This window comes from Lepisma saccharinum, chromosome 24 (genome assembly GCF_977018435.1).
Source record: "Lepisma saccharinum chromosome 24, izLepSacc3.1, whole genome shotgun sequence".
Lineage (NCBI taxonomy): Eukaryota > Metazoa > Arthropoda > Insecta > Zygentoma > Lepismatidae > Lepisma > Lepisma saccharinum.
In genome coordinates this window covers 55,549,545-55,577,182 of record NC_139252.1, presented here as the reverse complement: position 1 = coordinate 55,577,182, position 27,638 = coordinate 55,549,545, and the positions used below count along the sequence as shown (strand labels likewise).

General features: G+C 38.1%; 2 protein-coding genes across 5 annotated transcripts in view; one reads left to right on the top strand and one right to left on the bottom strand.

Moving 5' to 3' along the window:
- Window positions 1-2,275: 2,275 nt before the first annotated feature.
- Window positions 2,276-27,638, bottom strand: part of LOC145977928 (uncharacterized) — a 60,578-nt gene continuing 35,215 nt past the window's right edge. For all 4 annotated transcript variants that reach the window (XM_083110257.1, XM_083110256.1, XM_083110254.1 and 1 more), the window contains exons 2-6: window positions 25,878-26,001; window positions 14,769-14,856; window positions 11,028-11,101; window positions 6,929-7,082; window positions 2,276-5,479 (exon numbers count right to left, since the gene is read on the bottom strand). In XM_083110257.1, coding sequence (XP_082966383.1) covers window positions 5,376-5,479; window positions 6,929-7,082; window positions 11,028-11,101; window positions 14,769-14,856; window positions 25,878-25,952 — 495 coding nt within the window. In that variant the 5' untranslated portion in view covers window positions 25,953-26,001 and the 3' untranslated portion in view covers window positions 2,276-5,375. The remainder of the gene's footprint in view (window positions 5,480-6,928; window positions 7,083-11,027; window positions 11,102-14,768; window positions 14,857-25,877; window positions 26,002-27,638) is intronic.
- The window catches only part of LOC145977927 (uncharacterized), a 55,414-nt gene continuing 53,458 nt past the window's right edge, over window positions 25,683-27,638 (top strand). The window contains exon 1 of the mRNA XM_083110250.1: window positions 25,683-26,020. The gene's annotated coding sequence lies outside the window, so the exon portion shown is untranslated. The remainder of the gene's footprint in view (window positions 26,021-27,638) is intronic.

The window sequence follows — 27,638 nt, the reverse complement described above, 5'->3', positions numbered from 1 at the left end:
AAACAGGTAATCACAAGCGACACTCCTTTCTTCGGGATCGAATCGGCGCGTTCGGACACGCAAATCTACCATTTAGGCGGGGAAAATGGTTCTCGCTTTAAACCCTTTCTTCGTTCGCTTTTTTGAAGGATATCTCGTCTGGGACAAGTTTCATTCGATTAGTACAGCCCAGTGGCGTATTTAAGACGGTTAAAGGACCAGGCACACATAAATTTTAATGAGTTCTATTATCCGCAACAGGAGAGGAACCTTCTTTCTAGCACAATTTAAATACAATCCAAGTTGCGTATTGTTTCATTTCAATACCGGATTTGTACAGCGCGCCTCCGTGGCGGAGTGGTTAGCACATCGCACTACAGTGCCAGGGGTCCCGGGTTCGAATCCTGGCCTGAGTGTTTGTGAGTGTCCATTCATGAATTTCATCATATCATTACTCATCCACATCTTCGCAATTAGTCAAAAGTGGCACAAAAGACAAGTAAAATAAAACGCTTTAATCAATACCGGACTGGTACCGTGTTTGAATCGATCCGGAAAAGAGATTCCGGGACCGAATTGAAATACTTTAATGATAAGAAGGTTCTTTACGGTCCACAACCCATTTACGCTTGCTGATTTCCTCTCCCGGACCGGAATTGAATTTATTTACAATTCCTGGACCTTCAACAACCCTGATTTAAGAAAAACTGTCGGGCCTAAACTGAAATTGCCCCACTTGCAACAGCCTCTCAAGGGCTAAGCTCCGTCAAGCTCCTTTCACATTAAGCAATGGCGTTATCTGTATTTCTAGACCGGAGTTTTCTTGTCAAGTAGCTCTCTAATGAACATCACGATGTTGGGTCAACACCGACCCGTTGCACCTTTGGGAGTTTCCAGACCGAAGCGACAAGACGCACGAGACATTGGGTTTCAAACCGACAAGCGCACGGCAAGTCTACAAGCAGGCCTTCGCGGAGCAAGCGCGAAGAACAGACCAATGGTAACACGTCATTGAGAAAACGGCCCAGTCCGAGCGGCACGTGCAGCTTGTTGTGGGTCTCCAGTTTGAAAGTGCATTTTTTGCTTACGGTTATGTTTCAAGCGACACGTGTCGCTTCGGTCTGAAAGCAGCCTTCCACTGACGTAGTTTCTAAACTATCCCTACCTTTTTTTAATGTGTTGTGTTTGTCCTATGCAGGTCCCTCAAGGGGGGGGGGGGGGGCTCTACACCTTTTTTTTTAAATTTTAAGTTAAGGATTTTAGATAAGAGGATTTTCTCCCGTGTGTACTAAATAGTGAAAAATGACCATACGTGCCGACACACCCAAGATTTTAAATCAAATCAGTCAATCACCGAGGATCATCAGTCCTCCCCGGTGGCTTAGTGGTAACGCTGTCGCCTTGAAACCAAGAGGACCCTTGTTTGATCCCTACTGGAGATACTTTACCTGGTGGTTCCGATCTCACTTTAAACTGTGGATCTAGTCCCGATTAGCAGCTGAGCATAAAGTAGACGTGGACACTGACACGTTGAGATAGCATTTGAATCGCTAGTGTGAGTAGATGGTATAATCTCAGGTTTCGGCCCACCCGAGAGCATAATATATAGTTAAAAGTTTCTAAATAATCAGAGGGCCCTGTTTTATAGATTTTATCAGATCTCAAACTGTTGGATCAGCCTCTGTTACACAATCTCTGCATAAAATTGACTTAAGCTTTGTTACTTTTTGCAATTTTCAGTACGGAGAGAAGAATTTGAAGGTTATACAGACCTAAAATGCTGATTTCTTCATTCTTGAGTAAAAAATCGTATTCCATACGAGCTGCTCAATCTTTATTACCTAATCCAAAGGAACAAAGCACAAGTAAAACTTTAGTTAAATGACAAACTGTGTTTGTGTTATGAAGAATTCCTGAATGCCTTTTCTGTGGCAGATTTGATGAAGATTTATCAAACCAAATATATTTTAACAGATGAAAAGAATGGTTGAAATATCGGTGAATGGTGAATGTTTTTAAGAAAGAAATGTAAGCGTGAATATAAAAGAACCGTCTAAATTCTTTGCGTGCATCAATTTAATTATAAATACCACTTCTCACTGGTCAATAATATCGATAAATTTCACGTATCGAACAATAACACTACAAAGTTTACGCGTCCGATAATATTTCTCGCTTTGGCCTGATAGTGCTAGAGGGGAGTGTGTAGTAGACTTCTGTGGCGGTGTGGTTAACGTATGACGCTAGACGAAAAATAGTACAGTTTGCAAAAGGTTAAAAAGCAAAACCCAAAATATATATTTTTATAAAATTTATTATTTAAATATTTATATGTACACAGGAAAAACATATTCATACATCCTATCTTGCAAGCTTGCTCACACTTCATTTCGTCAAAAGTATTGTAAGTTTCTCGAAATTTACATTTGTCACATATGAACAGTAAACACACAGTTTGTCGTACAGTGAGATCCATGAGTATTACAGTGCAAATTGTCCATCACCATGTTCGTGCACTTTATTTGATCCAATAAGAACTTCAAGACTTAAAAGAAAACTCAAAACAAGCTGTTGACAACTTCTGCACCAGCATACATAAAAATCCATCGCTTAAAAACACACAGGATGTAAGAGAAAAATTAATGAAAATAGTCATGGACAATTTGCAAGGTAATACTCATGGATCCCACTGTACATGGAGACTTAACCTAAACTGGGTATGTGGACTATGCAAACTCTGTTAAAAATGTGTGGAAAGTTGTTGAATGTGCATTATATTGCGGAACAAAGATATGAATCTGCTTTATTATAAAACAATAGAGATTCAAAAAAATGAAATGTAACAACAATGATGCGAATAAACAGTATATTTCTTTGTACTATTTTCATCGCATTGCAAGCATGGTTCCGCCATTTTGAACTGGCTAGCTCACATTTCATGGAGATCTTAATTTAAATCTTGGACTTTTCAACGTGGCCGCCAGAGGCTCTAGTGAGGCGTGTACGTTCAAAATGTTGGATACACTCTGAGGTCATATTTACGGTCTTTTGCACAATGGAAATTATTCTGGTGCCTATTATAAAATGCTCTCAACTTTTTACGAGCAGACAGAACTTCATAAAGGTAAAGAATTAAGACTATACCTTGCAGACAGTTCATTCTCTGCGGCCACCATTCTTTTATGGTGGTGGAACATTTCATTCATTTTTCCTGAACAAAAGACAGTCGATTTCAAGATTTCTGCTGCTCTATGTAATCTTCTACCTCCTTGGTGAACTCACGTTCGGGTGCAGATGGGACAACTCTGCGAAATCTAGGTCACCTCTTACATCACCGCCCCTGGCGGTTGCAACTAAAACTTCGCGAAATTCTACAAAACATACGTCCTGCCCCTGTACACAGATTTTCAACCTCGCAGATAATTTTTGTCTGCGTCATGTTGGTTGCCTAACCAGCAGGCTTCGAAACTCAAAAGTTATACATGTTACCTTCGGTTAATGTGGCAGATATCGTTAATCGTCAAAGGAAGAAATTGTCCATTACGAAGGCACATTTGTCGAGAATTTTAAGTCTCGCATAACACTCTACAAAAGAACAAATACAACAGTTATGTTAGCTTATATAAATAAAGAATTCATGATCGTCAGTACGTTACTTCTAAACAACATGGAAACAGACATTATTAAAGATTTAAGGAAAACATACAACACTGTACACATACACTTATTGTGATTGCTTAAGTGTTAAAAATGTCGACTTCTTTGGATGCATCCAGTACCCGAAATAAAATTACCTTTGTGATTAGTAACTTCACAAAACAGTCAATATATTGTAGGTTATTATTCTGTGATTGTGCTTGGGTGACCTCTCTCCTCACACAGAAAATCGCTGTGATCAATTCGACTCTAATGGTACAGTGAAACGAAATGTAGAAGTTTGTTTCTTTATACAGCATATTTGTCCAGTGCATAAACTCTTATTTTCTGTTTGCTTCCCGAATAATAGTGTATTTTATTCTTCTTTGCGGATTCTAGCGACAGTAGAAACTCCTCAAAATAAGTAAATATCACACTGTATTAAATAATAATTTAGTATCTACTTCTTTCACTGTAAGGATTTCCCGCGTTTGAATAGCTGAACTTAACGTAGAGTGGGATGCATAAGAATTACCAAGTAAATTGTCCACCGTGTTTGTTCTCTTAGTTTTACCACAGATCAGTCTGCAATAGTCATGGACAATTTACCGAGCAATACTTGTGCATCCCACTGTGTCCTTGAAAGGAGCTTGTGTCCCCATAAGGACTAAAAAATAACCTTTGTACTGAAAGGTACGGCAAGCGCTAGCTTACACACCAACATGTCTTTGTAAATCCCTATGTGCCAGTGCCATGCGAACACTTTTGTTTATAAAATTAATTTGCTTTATATGTAACGACATGGACAAAATGATATATACAGTATATGAGAATATACAATGATCATTCAGAAATGAAGTCTTGAAGATTTTGCTTGAACTTGATTACATGTTCTCACTATGTCATTACAAGAAAAATATACATGTTTAATAACCATGCATTTCTCATCAAATTTTATCACCTCACAAGGTGCTAACAGGTACACTCGCTACAGTAGTGAAGCAATTCGCTTCTGTATACAGCATTTTTGTCTGGTCGAACTGAGGCTTGGACAAAAATGCTCTGTACAGAAACTAATTTCAGCATTACTGAGTGAGGTGAGTGTACTTAGCTATATCTGATGTATGTAAAAAATATATTTCTTGATATTATGTGTGGAAGGCATTATACGTAAAATATATATGAAATATCAGTATTTCATATATAAACACAGTCTACAGTGTTGCCAGAAATATAATGGTGGTTAACGCTATTTATTATTGTGGTTATTTTGAGATGTAAATGCAACAATGCGAACAATTGAGACAAAATGCTCCAACTAGTAAACTATATTAGAAATTATAGAAATGCACAACAAATTGGTACCTCGTCACACACCCTATCGTTATAATGAACCTAAGTTGTTCGGATTTACCTTCGTTTGCTGTTAATTCAGTCGTTGGGACATTGATCTCTGGATATAAACCTTCCTTTTTTTAGTATATTTTTGAACGTCTCTTTCGCAAGAGCGGAAATATATCTATGTTTAGGCGAAAGGCAACCGGATGTTTCTGACAGGCCACAATGAGGGGCAGACAAAGAACAGAGGAAAAGCAGAGGGAAACTTAGATGCTTCCATAGAGCGGAGAATAGCCAAGAATGGACACATTGTTGAAAACTGTTTATCCAAGCGTCGTTCGAGTCGCATGTGTTAGAAGTCGGGAGGTCGACCTGGGGTTCTGACGAGAAGAAAAGTCACTCGAAGTCTGGTGTTGTCCACTTCACGGTCTTCCAGGGGCTTTGTAGTAGTAGTATCCTCTCCTTTGCTCCTCCTTCACAAGCTGGTAGTAACTGTAGACCACTAGCCACAGGTACAAGTAGATCGCTTAAACAAAAAGAGAGATAATATATAAAGTAAATGTGTGATAAATGCATGTTGCAGCAATTATTTATATTCGTATGCATATTTGTTTCTTATCTTACGTCACTTTTCTAGTCGCCTCCGACCGTGTTAAATACCGGACTATCTCGCCACCAAAGGTCCCAGGTTTGAATCCTGGCGTGGGACATTGCTCTCTCTTTGCGAGAGACCCTTGATTAATTTCACTTTGTCAAGCGAATTCGTTCTGTATCAAAGAACAGTCACAGTTTCACCATAGAACAGTGTTTCTCAACCGGCGGTACCGGGCCGCGATAGGCTCTCCTGAAGTTTGACTTGCAGCCCGAACTTGAAACGACGTGGGAAGATGGCTTTTCGTTCGGGGTTCACCATCGATAAAGAGAAAATTGTTTCTCGCCAGCGATGGTGAGAGAGGACTGTCACCCATGGTAGTAGGAACCCATAATTTTTGGTTCTATCGGGTTTCGCTGCAGAGGACCGGAACCTCTTTTCTTGCTCATTTTAAATTCGGTACAAGTTGCGTATTGTATCATTGAAAAAGGTTCCTGGACCGAATTTAAATTCGGCCAGAAAAAGTTCCTGGACCGAATTCGAAATCAGCCGGAAAAAGGGTTCCTGGACCGTATTTAAATTGATCCGGAGAAAAGGACCGAAATGAAATATTTGCAGATAAAAAGGTTCCTTAGGGTCCAGAACTCATTTGGGCTTGCTGATTTTCTCTCCTGGACCGGAATTGAATTTATTTAAAATTCCTGGACCTTCAACAACCCTGCTGTCATCCGTGCAGCCTCCAAATGTGAATTACAACCGTGGGCCCGTTCTCGAGTTGGGACCGGAATGGTGAAGCGGCTTGCAACCCGAGCTGACAACCACCTGGAAAGATGACAGTGAAAACCCGAAAACAGTTTTAAAAATTAGAAAGTGATTTACGAGTAAAATTGTTGGGATTGGGGCATAGACTTTCAAGAAACGAATTTACCGGGCCCAATCTTACGAAGGTTGAGAACCACACACAATTCTTATTGACCTGTCCGATCATAAAGTGAACTTTAAAAACAAAATGGATTCCATATTTGATGTGTCTTACTTGCTTATTTAACGTATTTTCTCTTTTGTAATGATGAATAGAGGAAACGTGATGGAGAAAGATTTACAAATTACCAGCATTGGAATATAGAGCCCTGGGTTTCACTGCACTTAACTCAAACAGCTTCATAGGCCGGTAAGGTGTGTTTTGGATATAACTAATACGATGATTCGTTCAGAAATTCAAGTTAGTAATCGATAAACTACAAAACTCTAAAATTTTCAGTATATAAATTGAGTGCATGAGTAACTTCTTGTTTCAATATCAAATACTATGTATTTCCAGTTTATTCCTAACATGCAACCGTTTTATTTTTTCCTCAATAAATTTGTGTTCGATATACTTACCGACGGATAAAAGGCCGAATATAAGAGCCAAGCATCCATAGAGTACGAATCCATCGATAAAGAACACGACCGCTGTGTAGATTATGGAAATAGCCAAGCCGATCGTGCCCATGATAACTAGCGCCACCCATGGCAACATCATGTATCTGTTGGACTGAAAGAGAAGGAAATACAAACATAAAATGAAGGAAGTTACATCAGCGAACACAAGATATACGCACATTACTCTTAAAAAAATTGTTATTGTTTTGAGATTTATTCACTTCGAAAATCTTAGTTTTGACTCACAATTTTGAATTTTATATCTAATGGATCAAAAGTTGTTTTCGAATTATATTTTATGAGAGAATAGATAAACCCTACAACAAAATTATTATTTTATTTTTCAAATTTAAAGACCAGAAAGATGGTATATTTCGACTAAATACGAGGTTTTATGACAACTGGAACCAAAAATAAGTTGTTTAAATACGCCTAAAAATGTAGCACTAAAATCAAGATGTGTATTCAAGTTTTTGTACGAGTTCTGAAATGGAAGAGGTGAGAGCGCATGATAGATTCAGGACCAATACTGTTAAGAAACTGTCTGCAACGTTTATCGAAATTGTAATTTGGAATAAAATTGCACGGAATTAGTTCAATGTTTTGTCACCAGTAACGCTGCTTTCGCAAACTCCAGTGCCAAACTGATAAATATATTCTCCTTCACTGTTAGTTGACTACAAACAGCCAGATATGTTTAAGTCGCACAGAACATTTGTGTTAACAGCAAGGTTTCCCCATTTGAAACAATGCACAGGGTGATCTGTTTAGGATGACGTTGGGAGAGAAAGTGTTCAGAAATTTCTTTGCCTCATTTCGACATTTTATAGGCGTTGTGAATTTATTCCATTAGTGTCACGTATTACAATAATAATTGCACAACGGTGACGTTTCCATTCTCTTTCCCGGCTGGGAATCAATTTTGAAATTTAGAACCCGAGAAATATAATCCAGATTGGGTGGAGAGGTCACTTTGATTCCTACCTTCAAATCAAACTCCTGATGGGGACAAACAAAATTAATGCTAGGCACAGAACCTGAGGTCACTACGAATATAGGTTTCAGACTCTGCTTTCTTTGCTTTAATTTGAACAGTGGTTATGCTCCGTTCTGATACTAGATATCTGTGACAGCAAAAGAAGAATGTTCCCTGACAGATCTACATTCGAAAGGATATAAGCAGCATTAGCACTATACTTCTAATAACCTTGATTAGCACAATGGACAATAAACGAGTAATTCTTATGTTCAGTGAAAGTACAAGGGCAAGTTATTGACAAAACAGAGGATAATGATTGCCAATAGGGAGTTCGTGTATGTAGTGGTAGTGGTACAACTTCCTGAAACTTGAAAAATAGGGAATCTCCTTTCACGATGCCAAAAAAGAGTAATGATGTTTGGGTAACTATTTTTACATGCATAAGTGTACATAAGTGGACATGAGTTTTAAGTACAACAAAGTTGCTTAAGAGATTGAAGATTAAAAATAGAAGAACGTTAAGAGAAAGAACAAAGGTTATTTGATTATAAAAATGAACTAATGAGCTTATAAAAGTTGTAAATAATGTGATCACGACTAAAGTTCAAATCACCAACCCTAAGACCTTCTGTAAACAAAACCACATGCATGCAGAAAATTGCAAACTCATAGAAGTAAAATAATCCACACGAAAATCCAGCGTTGTTACAGGATTCATTACGTGAGGTAAAACAACGGCCAATTTGTAGTATGGGATACGCTACCGCAAATGACGTCTCACTTTAAACCCAATGCTCTTTCTTTTGTACTTATTGCTTCACCTTTATGGTTAACTCTTTGCACCAGTAATCATTTCCCATAAATTTGGCTTCTTGCTTGCATGCGAATTGAATATATTTTACTTGCAGTTATTTAGACAAAATTATATAACATGGTAATGTATATTTCTAAGGTTTGATTAAATAGGAGTGTATTTGAAATTTGTTTGTATATTTTATGTAAATTGTATCTTATGTAAATAAAATATATAAAGGGCATAAACAGCCATATGCAATGCTGTAAGTCCAATAAATATATTGATGATGATGATCAAAACAAGACAAAAAGTTCGTAAATTTATTGCGGTTGGAAACTTTGACAAGCATCCTAATAACGATTTTTGTTCCGCCAAATATAGTGCACTTCGTAAAATAACTTGGTGACCTGGCAAGGCAAGATAAGTGTGAACATTTTGTAGGAATCTGCATTGTAACTTTCAATGGGCTTAGAGATTTGTGTACATAATGATATTTTATAACATTGGTTATTTTCTAAAAATAATCATGTGAACAGCAAGGAAGTAGTGCCACTTTCAACATGGCGAGTTCTATGCGTGTGGGAAGGTCTTCGTGTTCAGTGATACATCGAATCGGTGAGACGGTTTGTTTACAGAAGGTCTCAGGGTTGGTGATTTACACTTTAGATAAGCTCAAGTCAACATCTTCACTCGGAGGGAACTTGTAAGCAGTTCTGTCAAACTAAAGATGAAACTTTGGACATTCAATATTCATGTTTGAATTTTTTCTGCAACTTGCTGATCAACCTCAGTCATATGTGGTCGATTCAGTTTTTCTTTTTTGCACAAACGAATTAATTTCTTTGATGGCGAAATCCTGCATGTTTGTTCTGCAAACGAATACTATCCTCTTTCGAGGTTGACATTTGGAAATAATTTACTCCCCTTAAATCGATTTATTCTGCGATGGCTGGTCAATAGTGTACTCCAATTTGGAACTCCATATTGCAAGGTAAAAACATTATAATTAACTGCGCCCGCCTACTTTGTGGCTTCAACAGTTCTCTGATTGGATGCTTCAGCCATGATATTGCATTAATTAGGGAGCACACGACCGTGAGTACACGGGACACCGTCGGGAGGGGAAATGGGTCAATCGTCAGTCAACCGTCAAGCGATCAGGAGGAGGGGGGGATGAAATGTAATGCATTTCTGATCATTTTCATAAATGTACGATCCGCATCAGTAAACATTCACTTCAATTTGCTTTTCGAATGTTTCTTTCATAAATTCGGGAGGGGGGAGGGGGAGTTACACAAAGGCAGACAGCGTGAAACCAATTCCATCTGCCATTTTTGGAAAAAAATCGATAATTTCATGTAAATTTCCGCATTTCTTCACGCTTTTTTAAACATTCGATACAGGTGCATGCGCTTTGCATAATTATGCAAAAGTTCTTTGACTTCTGGAAACACTGGCCGAGAGGTAATCGGATTTTGAGATGGTTGTTCCCAAAGCAGAAAAGTTTAGGTAAGATAATAAATATATAATTGAATATTAAATGGCAGAGTATGTGAAATCGCACTTGTTTTATTTATTTGCTAATTGGGTGTAACCAAATTAGAAAATCAAAATTGCAATCAAAATAAAAGCTTTGTTTATTGCAGTAGTATTGCACTCTCAAAGGGACAATTAATCACGAAATACATATATTAAAGTAATTACTCGTATTTTAAAGATATTACGATGAAAGCTTATGTAAATTCTGCTAATTTTGTACTTTTGTATTATTTGTATAATTACCTTTATTAACGTTATATCCTACCCATGTTCAGAGAATATGGGATTTAATTATTACACTCGGTAATAGGATTACTGAAGATATAAATGGATCAACATATAGTGAGAGGAATATTTAAATATTTAGATTAGTTATATTGCCCTGGTATTTCTTTTTATTGTTACATCTTCTTGTTCTGTAATCAGAGGTAGGACAGTATAAATTGTCACTTGCAACAAGTTCTAATGTATATACGAGGGGTATGTCATAATTATTGATCACAAATTCAGCTTCGTTCCATCAAGCCCATTAGTGCCTCGCACCGTTCCTCCCGTCGAGAAGTCATTTTCACCCGGCTTGGAATTGGGCACAGTCGTCTCACAGACCGTCAATTGCTGCAAGAGCTAGACCCTTCCCTGTGCCATAAAATGTTCCCGACTGCCTTCGTATAGTCCAATATTCAACGATCAATAATTAGGACAATAAGTTACATCTATATATAGTAAAGATCCTGTTGACTTACCTTTACTGCTCCGATGATTAGAAGTATGGAGATAATTATGCTCATTGCGAGGCCGATGGAGACTATAATTTTCACTGAAAGAGAACACAAATATAGTAAACAAACAACGCACAGGTACGAGGCAATACTTAAAATATCCGAGATCATGTTCATACTTTAAACAAAGTACTTCACTAGAAACTTGTACTCCAGTAGCAATCAGAAACAGGGTTGTTGAAGGTCCATAAATTCTAATGGGTTCTATTGGGTTTCGCTGTAGGACCGGAACCTATTTTCTAGCACAATTTAAATTCGGTCCAAGTTGCCTATTGTTACATTGAAACAAGGTTCCTGGACCGAATTTGAATTCTTACGGAAAAAAGGTTCCTGGACCGAATTGGAATACGTTACAGATAAAAAGGTTCTTTACGGTCCAGAACCCATTTACGCTTGCTGATTTTCTCTCCCGGACCGGAATTCAATTTATTTAAAATTCCTTGACCTTTAACAACCCTGATCAGAAATAGTTGTGCACACTATTTGATCGATTTTTCAGACTGGCACGACGGTGTGAAAGTGTACGTTTATGTGCAACAAATGTAAATTCATTTCGGCGTGTTGCATAAAAAGAACTGGCAAGTAAACACACGCAGGGGAAGTAATAATTTAATGTTTTAAAATGCTGCTGAAACTGTTTTGAAATTCCAAGACATTGCAGCCGATACGTCAGAAAAACAGACGAAATAATTTCGAAATTATGGTCGCTTTCCTCCTCCGCAATTTTAAGATATTTCGTGGCAACTTCAGCATCTTTGTGGGATGCAATAATATCTCAGATATTACCAAACTGTTTATTAAATACAGAGCATTCGCTACGAGACTCACGGCAAGCGGACCGGCATCAGCGCTTGTCTTTCCCGGTGAACGGGGTCCACGACAGTCTCTAGAGTCGGCTATTAAAATTACAGTTTTCATATTGTGTACTAACCTTGACTACAGAAGGTCTTGAAAATGATGTCCCTCTGCTGCAACACATTCCTGGCATCTCCGAAGGAAATTGGCATTTACACGTGCAAGTTCGTCTACTGTAATTCTCCCGATTTCTCGTACAATACCCTCTTTTAACTCACGGATGGTGTACGGATTGCCTTTGTGTACTTTATTTTTTAGATTTCCCCATTTTTCTTTCCACTTTTATTCAGAACTGGCCCTGTTACTCTAAACTTTTTTCCGAGGTTTAATATAGTGGTCCTAAGTGGAACGGGAACACAGGAAATTTCGTTGCAAAACGCTCGAAAAGATAAATCCTTTGTTGTAATGTAAACTTTTGTGGTGCCATATTAAGCCACAATCTTCAACACACGGACACGACACAACACAACTTCCGAGGGAGGATTATACTGGCGTCACTCTGCAACGTCAACAGAAAGGGAAAGAGAGCGAAGGCAGGTAGGGCGAAAAAAACAGACTGTAGCGAGCGACTTTCGCGGACCCGTTCGTCGGGAAAGACAAGCTCTGACGCCGGGCCGCTTGCCGCCGAGTCTCGTAGCGAATGTCAGGGAATGCTCTGTATTTGGGGCATTCCACGTGAAAGTGTTCCTGAACCTCAATTTTGAAAATGAAATGCAATGCTGTAACTTTATCCTATCTTGTCACTAAACAATCTAAACTTGTCATTTTCATAAAGATTCAAGTATTATACGTAATTAAGTTAGAAGGTATTTTACATATTGTTCTTTTATTTTAACTCTGATTTACTTTTGTTTTGTATTGTGTCGCACCCTTGACACCAAAAAAACAATTAATTTCTTCTTCAACTGTTACATTTCTCCCTTCAACTCCACTAGAATATTCAAAGGTCAATTATCTTTTCTCTTTGTATGAAGTAATTTATTTTTTGTCATTTGACAATTCACAGAAATTAAAATAAATTTCTTATTCCGCAGAGAAGCAGTGTTTCGTCTGTCCCACCCTCGACACAAAATTGTTCACTTATAGCTACAAATCTGGGAGAGTATTTTAAGGGTAGTTATCTTTAGAAAACAGTGTTAAGTTTCATATTTCATTGCTCAGAAACTGTAAGATGAATTTGCTTAACTATCAATAGTCTAGTTAATGTAATACCCCATATCTATTATTGTGACTATGCAGGGTGTATCATAAGTATTAGCGCAAACTGACACAGTTGATAGTATACGATAATAGAAGCAAAAAAGTCTCAGTAAACATGGATCTGCAAACGAGCCGTTTTCGAGATAATCGCGAATGTGTGATTACAAGCCGCCACTGACTTCATTGTTTGTAAACGTCGTCCTAGTTGGTAAAATGCTAATAATGTGTGCGAATGTGTGGTTACAAGCCGTCACTGATTGCATTTGTAAACACCGAGTGCTTTACTCCTTGCACGGTCCGAGGTTTGCTCTTTGTTTACAAAACAGAACATTTCCGAGAGATGGCATTGTAATCGAACAGGAAGGATACAATCATGCACAGTCTAATCTTACTGTGGGAGTCACGTCAGTTGATGCTGTACTGCGCAGTGAAAATGGAACCTTACAGCAACGAAGAGTACATTTTACCAACTAGGACGACGTTTACAAACAATGAAGTCAGTGGCGGCTTGTAACCACATCTCAACTGTGTCAGTTTGCGCTATTACTTATGATACACCCTGTGTAGGACACAGGTGCTTCAGACTGAGATACAAGGGTCGATTTTTCAGATGTGTTGAATTCATTTAAATAATACGAAGAAAACATGTTTCTTCAGTGGCTGAAATGAATTTGCTCAACGTTTCAGCGTGCGGCATGTAGGCCTACATATCTTTTCAAGATATACACACATGCCTACAGTACAGCATTAAAACAAATAGAAACAACTTTCAAACTTAAATTTGAATGTTTTATCATGCATAGAGATGTATAATAGTGATACATTGCAGTTGTTTGCACCATAAATATATCTTTGTTGTAGCTGTTAATAATTGGTAATATAATATCTCATTTTTTTTGCCTTAGTTGTATCGTATCAATCCATATGATTCTTATTTAATTTTATTTTAACTTTCTCTAAGCTTCATTTCACCTAAGTTCATTCACTTGTTTACATCAGCTGTCCAGTCCTCTCAGGTATTTGAATTATGCACAGTCGAGTGTTAAGCAGACTTCCACTTCCTGATATATTGAGGCTGCAAGCTTTACAACGGGTAAACAAGGAGTAAGCAACTTACAATAATAGGAAGGTAAAAACTGACTCATCAGCGTATAGGAAGTCTTGAGTGAGAGGTGTTGAGAAGAGCGGACAGACTGGCAAGGGACTCACTTTGCGATTAGATTGGAAACTGAGAAGAGCACCTTTGGGGAGAGATTGGAACAGGAGTTATCCTAACCATGACATGCATGATTCAGGTTCAAAGGTTCACAAAATCGAACGAGTGACTATTTGCAATTTCTAGTTGTTTAAGATATTTTATTTCAGTTGTGCCTTTTGCTGCCAAGCATTTTAACTCGTCGTTATGTCAAGTGCTGTCATCATTAATGAGGATGAATGATGATTAGCTACATTACCCATTGAGAGTGGCAGGTTCGATCCCATCATTCAGTAGAATGATACGGTATGGCAGACGAAATTGACTGTGTTATATCATTTCTCTAATTACCTTTTTACAGTGTGTTAATAAAGACAGGGGTTATTTTGTCATGGATCGTAGCAATACAACACAGTTCTAATAGATTCCACAAACTAAAAACGAGTGAGCCTTACCAATGTCTGGATCCAACTCGTCAAACACGATGGTCCTCATCTTGATGTCGCTGAAGAGCGTGACTATCAGGAACAGGACGCAGATGATCTGCAAGGAAGAAAAGTAAAAAGTTCCTTACTATGAATCGTGGCCTTTATATACACAGAAATGAGTGGATTTGAACTTCGTATCCCAAGGATACTACAATTGTAATAGTTACAATTTAATTGATACTATTTATTATTTAAAAGTAAAAATACAACCAACAACATTTCTCGGTAAACGATTAGGATATTGGGTTCATGTACAGTGGGATCCATGAGTATTACCGTGCAAATCGTCCATGACTATTTTCATTAATTTTTCTCTTACTTCCTTACTTTTAAGCGATGGATTTTTATGTATGCTGGTGCAGAAGTTGTCAACAACTTGTTTTGAGTATTCTTTAAGCTCTTATTGTGTCAAATTAAGAGCACGAACATGGTGATGGACAATTTTCATAATAATACTCATGGAGCCACTGTACATATTATATCAACCATAAGAATATAACTTTGGTATATTTAAAACTCTTATTTTTGTGTGTGATAATATAACAGATATTATGTAACAGTTCCAACTTCAAGAATTCGTATCATGGCTGCATATAAGAGGGGAGTTTAACGGCTACAAAACTCTCCAATTCGTTTAGTAAACGTTTTGCAATCAAACATAATCTGAAAATTGGTCAAACACTACATTGGTTGAAAAGGTTGTGGAAGTTATATACAAAAACTAAATATGCTGACCAAGGCAGTAATTTATTTTATTATAAACCATAAACTAAACGTTTAGTTTATGTTGTATAATAAAATAAATAAAAACATATTTAGTTTTTCATATCATGGAAATAAGGCTTAATGGTGTTAAAGTTATATACAACTGTGACATACTGTATGTAACATAAAATATGTGATATGTATAACAAAATACCTAACCCCTTCCAGGATTTAAATTGAAATTTGACTAAAATATTAATTTTTAACTTTCATAAAATTCGACATTCTACAAACTGATTGATTGAGTTGGTGTTTTGAAGTCCACTTTATGCACATTAAGGCTAATCGGGACCTCCAGTTTAAAGTGAACGCGGGATTCCTTGATTACAAGGCAACGACTCTACCACTGCGCCATCGGGAAGGCCCACGACATTCTACAAAGAGGCATACTTTAACGTCATTGTCAATAATAACAAAAATGTGCGCTTGTGCAAGTTGATCTATTTTTGAGTTAATTTACAAGGCATGGATACTGACAAACTGAAAAATATTTCCTCTTATCGACTATCATAAATATGAGTTTCGCTTTCTTTGCACTCAAATAAGCGATGTCAATTCCCAGAGGGGACAGAACTACCTGTTCGACACTCCCCCCCCCCCCTTTCACAATGCGTTATGATAAGAAATTCAGTTGGCGATCTTGAATTATTTCCGTCGCTATACACCTCTCACCGTACACACGGCGTCAACGGAATGAAAAATTCATCCAGATAAAAGCGAGGAAAAGTATCGAAGATTCGAAGGGCTGCAGTACGCGGGGAATCTTTCCTTTTTTACGGAACCGATCGAAGCAGGGAAGCCTCCCCCCTTCCCCCCAACATAAAGCAACGATTGTTTTAAAACAGAGAGTTGCTGTAGGCGAGATACGATCAGCTATTTTACCCTGTAGAAGCAGGCGATAACGGAAAGTTTCCTCTAGTTCAAGCAAGTGTTGCCAGATACTGATAAAACATTCTGTAAGTTCGGGTGTTAAAAATTTACTGTTGCGATTCTACCGAGAACACACTTAGCACGGTCTCTTCTTGTTTTCGAAATAATAGATAAGACTGTTCAAGGAATCTTAAGATCATAAGTTTTTGCACAGTAAAAAAAAACTGATTTGGTCTACCTATAAATTGTAATTTAAGGTGTTTTCGAACTATATATTATTGGAATTTATGGGGAAAACTTACGTGATGCGTTACTTCTGTTATCAAAAGGTTTCAATTAAAGTAAATCGTATTTAACAACTGAAAATACAAAGTTGTTTGTTGTTGTAATCTGTTTGAATAAGTCTAATACTAAAACAAAATTGATTTAGGAATAACGTTTTTACCTTAAATGAGCGAAACTACAAATTGTGACGTTGCAACGCGTTGGTATAAAAATGAATACCAGAAATAACCATAACAATCAAAGAACAATAGTTACTGTGAACTAATAATCAACTATTATTTGATTGTCAGATTATTATCATATCCTTGGGATATACCTTTCTACTGGATACACAGCAACTTATTTCGCTCTTATTTTTTGATATTTCATGCAGTAAATATATTGAAATTCATATTCTTCATTGCTACCTTTTGCATATCTCGTTCAATAATTTATTTTAAAGTTAAGGTAAATTGTTTCAATTTTTTATTACGATTACCAAAAAGTAGCTTTTCTTTCACTTTGGCGAATCGCGACAATATTCATGATTATTGATGCACCTCACTGGTAAATATTTCTTCCGCCATTGAACACACTGGAATGAAATTCAATGGCAAAGATATTACTCTTATGATTAACTATAATTCGATTATGGCGCTCTATACTAGACCCATGTCGTATATTTCCTTAATATTATTTACTAAAATTATTTAACAACCTAATTCTGATCCGCAAATGACATTTGACTTATCAAAAGTCTTACATTTCAAACTTAGAATTTCGTCGTATGAGATTTCTCCTTAATAATCGCAATTTTGCATTATATACATTTACTCTCAGCTATTTTAAAACTGGACACTCCTCAAATATATTCTGATCAACGTGCAGTTCCAGTTTTTCAAATTTGCTGCCGACTCAGCATAATATTCTAGGAGTTGGAAACACTGACTACCTCGATGAGTGCTGCCATCTGCAAACTACGCATTACACGGAAACGATCAAGTGAAGTTTTTCGGTACTCGGAACTTCTGGAACATGAAGTTGTTTTCCTCGCGAGTCGTTACGTTCTGGATGTTCTCCCAGTTTTTAAAAGCTAAATCTAATTTTAAATATGACACGTTCTAATTCTGTCCGTGAGTAGGATTCTATTGTTATTTGGTCACATGTTTTCTTCCTGTATCAACCTCAATATATCATCGCCAACTACCTTTGTTTCATTCTCTCTTTCTCTCTCCCCTCGTCTTGAGATTTCGCCACCGGAAGTTGTAGGTTCGACTTCCGGCTCTGTGCATGAGTAACTAGGAAATTAGGGCAAATGCCTAATTTTCCAAACGAACTAGTTGTTTTCAACGTTTCCATCTTTAAATACAGGGTTAGTCAAAAAGGAGGAGTAGATTTCAAAATGTTATTTCCAACAAACGGAGCAAGTACAGAATACCGGAAGTATTAGGCATACTCACTAATTTTTACCTCGTAATCACGAATCTGGCGGTCACGTCTAGAAATTGCGAAATAAGTCGAAAAAAGTGGGTCCGTGAACGGAGTAAACACCATTCATTTATGAAGAAAACAACTATTTTTTGCAATGATTAGCGTTTCAAAACTATGTTTACGATCAACCTTAATTTTTACTATGCTTGCCAAACCTAACCTTACCGTGAATGGTTCGTGGGGTAAACATAATTTTTCAACTTGACGCAAGACTCCATTTTCTCACATGCAAATGAACGCTCCATGCAATGGGTCTCAATTATTGCACAACACTTGAGCAACGTTGTGTAATGACTACGGTAGCAAGACCGTTGTGCGGAAAGGAAGACGTCTTCATATCAGAAACATGGTTTCCATGTTATTGCATAGCGGTAATTGACAAGCTTATTTTGCAATTTCTAGATGTGACCGCCAAATTTTAACTGCAGATTCGTGATTGCGAGGCCAATATTAGTGAGTATGCCGAATTTGAAAGTAATTGAAGATACTTCCGGTATTCTGAATATATACCCAACAAACAATACACGACAGAAACATAATACATACATCATTGGATAGATTAAGGTTCAAATTTTTGCACTAACAATGACGCTTTTTTTCTCGTGCAGGAAAATGTCGACGCCACAGTAGATTCAACAAACAGCCGCCTCGTCATAAGCAAATTTACGAGTGGCACAAGAAATTCTTCGAAGATGGTTGCATACGCAAGTAGAAAAGCACTGGTCATCCACGGACGTCCGAGAGCCCTAGAAAATATGTGCATTCCTCAAGAAACAGTATGCCTGGTACCCTTCAAGATCAGAAACAGTTTTAGGCTTGCCTCAGTTGTGGATATCCACCCACCCTGACGACCGTGACAGAAGGTTCGAATTTTGCGTTGCGCTTGCACAATGGATTCAGACTTCGCAAATTGTAGCACACAAAACGACTATTCCTGTGACGTCATTTTGCTGCAACGAGAAAGAAAAACGTCATTCATAGTGGACGAACGAAGCCAATTGTCCTACAACAAAACTTTGAAGCTTAATCTATCCAATGATGTATGGATTATTTTCCTGGCGTGTATGGTTTGTTGGAATTAACATTCTGAAATATACTCCAGGGCCTCCCCGTTGGCGCAGTGGTAGCGTCGTTGCCTTGTAATCAAGGGGTCCCGGGTTCGATACCTGGTGGAGGCACATAGTGGTTCGGAATCCACTTTAAACTGTAGGTCCAATCCCGATTAGCCTTACTGTGCATAAAGTGGACTTAAAACACTAAATAAATCACGAAATCTGCTCCTTCTTTTGTACTCACCCTGTATGTATCTTGCATGTGTGGCCTGAATTGAAATTTTTCCGTTGATTTTAATTTATTTCGTAGTTTTCCGTCAATTTATTCCTTTTAATGTTTTCATATCCGTACCTCTTAACCACTATTAAAATGTCTAAAAAGGAAGAAAATTTTCCGCTGGCTTGTTAATTATTAACAGACTGCTACGAACAGGGACCAATAAAATTAGTTATTTCCCTTCCAGAAAACCGTTCTTCTGAAAAACCAATTATCGACCAAATGGACCATAAAATCGGAGCGCCTCTGAAGTTTGTTCAACAACTTAAGGGAATTGATGAATGGCCCGCCCTTGTATATAGTCTCCTTGTTTTTTTCATTTTGCTCCGCTAATTCAATTCTCCCTTAACGATGCTATCGAGGACTGACTTCCGGAAAGAAGTGAGACACTGTCACTTCCGTTTTCCTCCATTCTTTAAATTATTAACTTCCGCTAACTTCCTCACCCTGTTCGTTCTTTCATTATTCCACGAAGAATGTCTGCGAAACAAAAGTAGAGTTTATAACTTATTCATTGCCCTCTTAATCATGTTTTACGCTTAAACCCGTTTTTCATTTTTGCTTTATTCATAGATTTGAGACCTTTTTCTCTCTATTTCTCTCATACCACCCAACTTTTTTCACGTCCGTGTTGATTCTTGCAAACAATTTTTCTCCCTCGTCGTGTCAGAATGGGAGCGCGATGTTAGATTTGGCCCGCTGATTCGACCGAGCTGCCATCTGTAGGGCGAGACGAAGTAACTTTCTCGCTGGCAAATTGCCATCATGTTGGCCTCTGCTGCAGTTCTCATTTTTAAAACAGTATCATTATGCGAAGGCCCTGCCTGGCAATGTCCGATCTCTGAAACTACCAGAAGTACAACGATGAAATTTGGTCCTAGAAACCTACCAAGTACTTGTTCAATACGTAATTTAACTGGATCTGGCTGTGAGAGGAGACAATCGATTGTATGTAATCGTTATCTCGCAAACTAGCATACGTGAAGATGTAAAATTTTCTCAAGTTCATTAATTAATTGAATGATTAATTTTATTTATTTTACTTCGCTTTTCTGCCACTTTTGACAAGATGAGAATGAGAGGTGATACGATGAAATTTCCATTTGAAATCAGAATTTTGATGTGAATTTACACTTTTATGATCTTTTCTCGTCATATTCATGGTAGCCATATTTCTTGACTGTCATTCTTGCCAACCCAGACTGTATCACCCTAAATATGGATATGTCTTCCCTTTATATCCAAACAGTCAGAAGTTGTACAAACGTTTTCTATCAATCACAATTGAATCCTGAATTGCGTCACGCACATGTTCGTTTCTTTTCTTGTTTCTTGTGTTTTGATACTTCAATTTTTTTCAGTATAAACTACGCCAGAAATTAGTTTCCAATGATTTCGTAAGCTGTAACGTTATGAGGTACACTGTTTAAAAGTCCCTTTTAGTGTTACTTGATAATTTAGAATCTTTGGGGTGAGCACATTGCAGTATTTTTATTTAATTTTATAATTTTAGTTGAACAACTTTTGAATCACCCTGTAGCTAAGGAAATCGAAATCACGATTTTTCCCCGAATAGCATGTCTTTACGTTCCGGTCTGGACAGAAGGTTGGCAGAAAATCGGGAAAGTTTCTTGGGAAATTTGGTGATATCCGTGGCCACGTTATATATCTGGTGTTTTTGGTGCGTTCTTCTAGAGATATGCAGAAGCACGTTTGGCAACATTGCGTAAATGTTTAGCTGGAGGTGACGTGTTTTCAACCTTCACGACGAAAATAGATTCAGTGGAAGAAGCAAGGTTTGCAAGTCAAATGTAAGTGTGTGTTGGCTTGTTTTGTTCTGAATTGTCGTTTCCTAGGATTTCGTCTTTTTCAATTAATCTAGTTCTATTCTTATTGCCGTGCGTGGTCCCTACCTAATGGTGGAAATATGTGACGAGATCCTAGGTTGTCTCGAGAAGTAATAATTGAGTATAACGACACAAAGAGTCCCAAGTTCGAACTCTTGGTAAGACAAGAATGTGTTCTTAACCCATCATCTATGTACTCAGTTCATCATTTCATCTCTGGCGTCGCGATTTAACATGTAACGCTGAGACTTGTCGCCTCAGTGGCTCAGTGCTGATCTCACGAACTTACCACTGATAGCCTCAGGTTCGAATTTTGGCTTATGTACTTTATTCATTTTCATCTCCGCGATTAACCTAATAACACTAATAATCGACAATCGAGCCAGAGATGGAAGGGATAGGCTGGTCGAGAACGAGACAAATATTTGTAGCTGGTGCGTGACGACACCCAGCACGAGACAGTCTCGTCTCATCTCGTCACCATCACGAGTTACTACGGGTAGAAAGTTTAAACCGTAGATAAGAAGTGGTGAGATGGCAACACTGCAAGAGTAAATAAAATTGTTCCTTAGCTCATTATTGAAATGCGAACTGACAGGCATAAAGAGTTAAGCGAGAGTTAATTGAACGTTCCCAGAGCTCTTAAACCGATCATAAATTATTGTAAGCAAAAGCAACTGGAATTTCGTTGTTGCTAAATTTTGTTGTAAATCATTGGTAAGTCCCAGAAACACTGACCATGAATATGTTATATTAAACGCTTGGTCTTCGTAGGTTTCTGGACTTTGGCAATGTTGAACGACGCCTGTCTGCTACGCGGGAGATCAAAGTTCGATTCCCGGGATGGATAATTTTAAGTATAATATTTCTCCCTTCATAAGCTGCTCTTGCGCTTACCTAATGGGTTCGTTGAGGGGGAGTGGGGGAGGGGGAGTTAGACAGCCAGATCGTGGTGCTGGGTATGTTAGGGAATAGTTTCTGAGGAAAAGTTTCAATAGCGCTCTTTCCTTGACTGCGCTCCTGGATACGGACGTCACCCGGTACTATAGTATTTGAAATCATTATTACATTCTAAGTATAAAACAGAATACTGTCCAGAAACTGCTTCTGATGGAGTTTGAACACGCAAGATGTGAACCTGAAGCATGTTAGCGTCCTTAAATTACGAAAGCGTTCAAATTACAGTTTAGGAAGGTGTGTGTCAACAGAATATATGTTCATTTTGGGTCATTGTAGGCCAGAAAAAGGTGGGTTTTATTTGTCCTTTTTTGCCTTTTTTGGCGGTTTTTTTGGCTTTTTTTTTTAGGTCTTAACGGCTTATTTCTGCAACTTCACCTTCTTTCGACTACATTGTTACTGCCCATTCTCAATTCGAATCATCATGAGTTCATCCATCACCTCTTAAACATCCTCTCTGTAGTAAGGAAATAATTATATATATATATATTTGAACCATCCCTGAAAAGAGAGAAAAACATTTTTGGACGGCTGAAGCAGATACGGTACAAGGTCCTTTAACCGTAACTTGTCTGGAAGATCGCGCTGTAAGTGGCAACTTTCTCTTGTTTTGAAGCTTTCAGCACGGTGTATACGACCAGACAGCACGCGCCTGCAAAGATCTCAAGTCAGATAAGGAGGTGCCGCGCATATTCATTAAATATGTAATTAAAACTGAAGTTATTAATTAATTTGGATCAAATTTGTACGTCCTTTTTTCAGTTTTTAGGTCCTTTTTTAATATTTTTAGGTCTTTTTATAGGTCTTCAACTTCCGAGCTCTAGTTATAACTTTCGGACGCGTTACGAAATTATCCCGGACGCGTTTGGAACGAAGTTTTTCCGGACTCTTTTGTCTGTGTGTTCTGCTACTCTTATTTGTGTCGTTGGGGTACATCTTGTTTTCTTTTTCAATGCGATTATCCTCAGGAATGCTGGAAAAGTTTAATTATTTCTTCAAATGCATGAATGATTCGTTGTATAGACTCGTACTTCGTTCAGAACCCCGTGAAGTCCAGCCTGCGAGTCAATAGCGCAGTCAAAGATCATGGTTCCTTCAGAACAATGTTATTCCCCACCTCAGCGATGTTCCCCGTGTAAAATGAGCTTCGCAAAATGAACAGCTCGCAGAAACAGAGTAGATCAATAATTATGTGGCCCCACGTCGTGGTATGAGATTAATTTTTCAGCCTGGCCTCCCCCCGCGTGGGAATCGCGTTAAAACACGGCGCCTGAAATATATGTTGCCCGCGTGGCGAGTCATTTACCCCTGTAACCACGTCTGAAGCAAGATTGCTGCTCATTTGGGAAGAGGGGAGGGGGCTGGGAGGTTGTCGGCGACGAATGCTGCGTTCGTTAAAGGTATCATCTCCTCGTGAGAATACAAGACGTGGACATATATGAAGCCACATAACAACAAGAAGAAGGTGAAGAGTATATATCCCTCCCCCCTCGTCTAAATTTTTCTTTCAGTTTGGAATATTTCCCATTTTAGTGTATTACACTCGTGACTGAAGGAAAAAACCTAAAATCATCTTAAAGAATGTGTGTAAAATAATAAGGCTGTCCACTGGCGTCACTGTAGCTCTTGCCTACTCTTACGGCGGGTGGTCTACATCAGGCCCGTACCCAGAATTTTCTTGAGGGAGGGGCCAGATCCGAAATTAATTATATATATATATATATATATATATATATATATATATATAATAGAGAGAAAGAGATTACAAAATAGTTCATAGTTCATTTAGTTCTGCGTTCCGCAAATTAACAATATTTTCAAATATCCTTCAATTTTTCTTATGCGAGCGCCATTGAAAAGTCATGATAAATCTATGTTTAGAAAATAATATATTTAGAAATTAAATGTTGTGTATTAGGAATTATTATTACAATAAAGAACATGTCTAAATGTGAGTTAACCAAAAAATTAAAAATTAATAAAGAGAGTGTCTGTTGCAGTTCGAAAAAGTCGGGAAAGGCATTGAAAGTAACGCACGGTCCTGCTAAATTGGACATATGTTAGTCTTGCATCTATGATTATAAAAATAATACGTACTACCCATTATTGCAGACTACAGACTTCTACACTAGAAAAGTTCATTTATGCGAGAACAAAATTGAAATTTTTACAAATTTGAAAGATCGACGATGATATTTTAGTAGTTTTTTTTTTTTAGAGGTTCGCATTTAAATATTTCAGGGTTTGAGGGGAGGCCATGGCCCCTCCCCTGGGTACGGGCCTGGCCTACATGTTGGCAAGGGGAGCGGAGAATGCGCCACGGACCAGACAACAGCGGTGACGCCGAGAGTTACGACTTGGCGGGAAGAAGTACTACGTGAACCTCGTTCTACAGGCTGCTGCGTTTCTTATCGCACTGAATCTGTCGATTCCCCGCTCCCAACGTCCCTTGCCAACATGTAAAGCGCCCGCCGTAAGACTGGAATGAGCTATAGGACATTTCATTCTGGGTTGGAGGTGTGGAAATCAGGTGAACTCTGCATGGATACTAAGCTCCTCTCTTTTTTCTGTCTGTCCGTCTCTCTCTAATTAACTTTTTCCTGCTTTCTCCTTTTCTTTCCCTTTGTTTCTATTTCTATTTATTTTTCTTAGTCTTTTCTCTTTCCCCTCTTTCCTTCTCTTTTCTATCCCTTTTCCCCTCTTTACTCCCTTTTCTTTCTTTGTTTCTTTCCCCTCTTTCCTTCTTTGCTCTCCCTTTTCCCCTCTTTCCTCCCTTTTCTTTGTTTCTTCTTCTCTCCCCTCTTTCCTTCTCTTTTCTCTCCCTTTTCCCCTCTTTCTAATTATTTCTCTTCCCCTCTTTCCTCCCTTTTCTTTCTGTTTCTCTTTCCTTCTTCGCCTTTATTTTCCTTTATTTCTGTTTTCCTTTCCTTGTCTTCCCCTTTCTCTATGGATGTTTGCGAGTATCCATTCATGAATTTCATCATATCACTTATCCCCATCTTCGCAAATTGGCCAAAAGTGGCACAAAAGGCGAAGTAAAATAAAGCAAGTCAAATCTCATTAGTTACATCTCCTTTTCTATCTAACCCTGTGATTCTTGCTCTATTGTAACTGGCTCTGAAAAATTCTCCAGTGTCTATTTCGGAGGGACGAGGTAAGGATGTTTTAGCATACTTCTCTATATAATCGGAACAGACTTTCTCCTGACTGGACTTGGATTTTATTTGTGTTAAGAAACACTGCATTCTATGATGTGTATTTGTTTGGTGCTGCCAACTGGTAGCTGAGTGTAGAACTTATCAATGTTGGTGAGTAGTATGTGTGGTAAATCACAGAGTATTCTGTGTTATCAGTCTCGACTGCATGGACGTTGATTTTTTTCTCGTTCGTTTTTCTCTGTAATATTCTTGTACGCTAAACACAATATATGCTAGTGCTTGAAATAGATACTTTGACTATTCCTTCAAATAACTTTAACAATTTGTTAGCACAACTGGGGACAGTCCTTTCTCCTTCACTATCTTTGTTCTTAATTCATAATAAAGGTACTTACAATTGCTAACGCCCCGCTGATCAGCGTTCCCATTTTCAGGGAGCAACAGATGCAGCAGCTCTTAAGGACTGGCATCCTGAGTGATTCTCCTCCCACGCCTCTTCAGAAGAACGGTCCAACAGCCCTGGAAACAAAGGAGAAACGTAAGTAACATGAAGAATAATTATCTTAGTTCAAAGTCAGTAAGAGTCCTTGTACAGTCAACGGTAAAGATAATGGTAGGCAAATTGTCCACCGCTGTTTTCATTACTTTTATATTCTACATCCTGTGTTGTTTTAAGGAATGAAACTATGTTGGTTCCAAGCAGGCATTGTTGTCTGCCCATTGACGTCTTTATTTCGATACATTGTCTAATTCAGACCGAATGAAAGTGGAGGTGGACAATTTGCCTACTGTTTCTTTCGCCGTTGTGTGTACATAGCTGGAGATGTCACGACATCATGTGCACAAGAACAGCTTAAGACTGGAATGGCCTGGTTAAGATTGGGGATAGTTTGTGTAATTATTACACTGTTGTTAACCACAGGTAGAGTGGGTGGTATTCACTTTACGATATTGCATGTGATGGTGACTTTTTGTAGGAGAGCTTGGTTTTAACTAAGACTTGTTACAATATTTAACTTTGTTACGAATAACACCTAAATCAGAAAAATTTCAGTGTCTTCAACAGCCATAAAGTGACATTTCGGAAGTATGAAACTTAAATTTTCAGTTTCTGCTGCTTCTTACGTCGCTCGGTGGACTTGTGGTTCATCAAAGAATTGTATACCCCTGCTGCTTGAAGTTCCATTCACCTGTTGCCCATAAGCACATAGTTATCTTCAGTCGAATATCAGGAAGCATACTTTCTGAACCATTGCGATTGTTGTACAGTCACCGGCAATAAAACTGGTACACTTAGATCCTGATATACTCGCTTCCCTGCTGGGTGTTGTGTGTGTTACCTAACTCTCCGGGGATTTTAATAGCAAAGTTTCAGTGGCAACTTCCACCACCTCCATAGAAGGGAGAGAGTATTTCAGGATGTAGGTGTCCTATTTCTATTGCGGCTGACTGTACATAACTGAAAACTTAAGTTATATTCTTGGTGGAGTTTGCTTCAGGCGATGTACAATTGCCAGAAAATCTAAAGTTCGAAGAAGATGCGGGTGGACCGCATTTTCAGGGCAACCTTCGGTAATTTTAGAGCAACGCTTAATCTATCACGTTCTAAAAAGGAGAGTACAGTGGGATGCAGAAGTAGTGCTCGGCAACTTCTTCATGGCTGTTTTCATTAATTTTCTCTTACATCGTATGTGTTTTTAAGAAATGGATTTTTGAGTATGTTGGTGGAGGCTGTGAGCAGCTTGTTTGGTGCTATGTTTCAAATATTGCAATTCTAATTGGGTAAAACAAAGAGCATGATCATCGTGATGGGAAATTTGCTTGGTAATACTTGTGCATCGCCCTGTACATGTCACTATTGTATTCGTTACACCAACTGCGGTAAAATTGAGTCCATTTTACCTGAAATTTTCAGTACGTAGCCTACTTTAGACGGCAAGTCTGGTATTGCATTGGAATGCAATCAGTTATGGTATTTCAATATGGCAGACTTACAACGTACCACAACAAAGTTTAGAAAATGCGCTTGGCGCAGTTAACGCACCGAATATTTATTTTTTTAGTAAGAAATGTTTTATTGATACAAATATAGTCATATATAATAGCAATTTGAAACAAGCTCGGGACTCTTCCCAAGCTCTTCCGTCCGTGGCAGT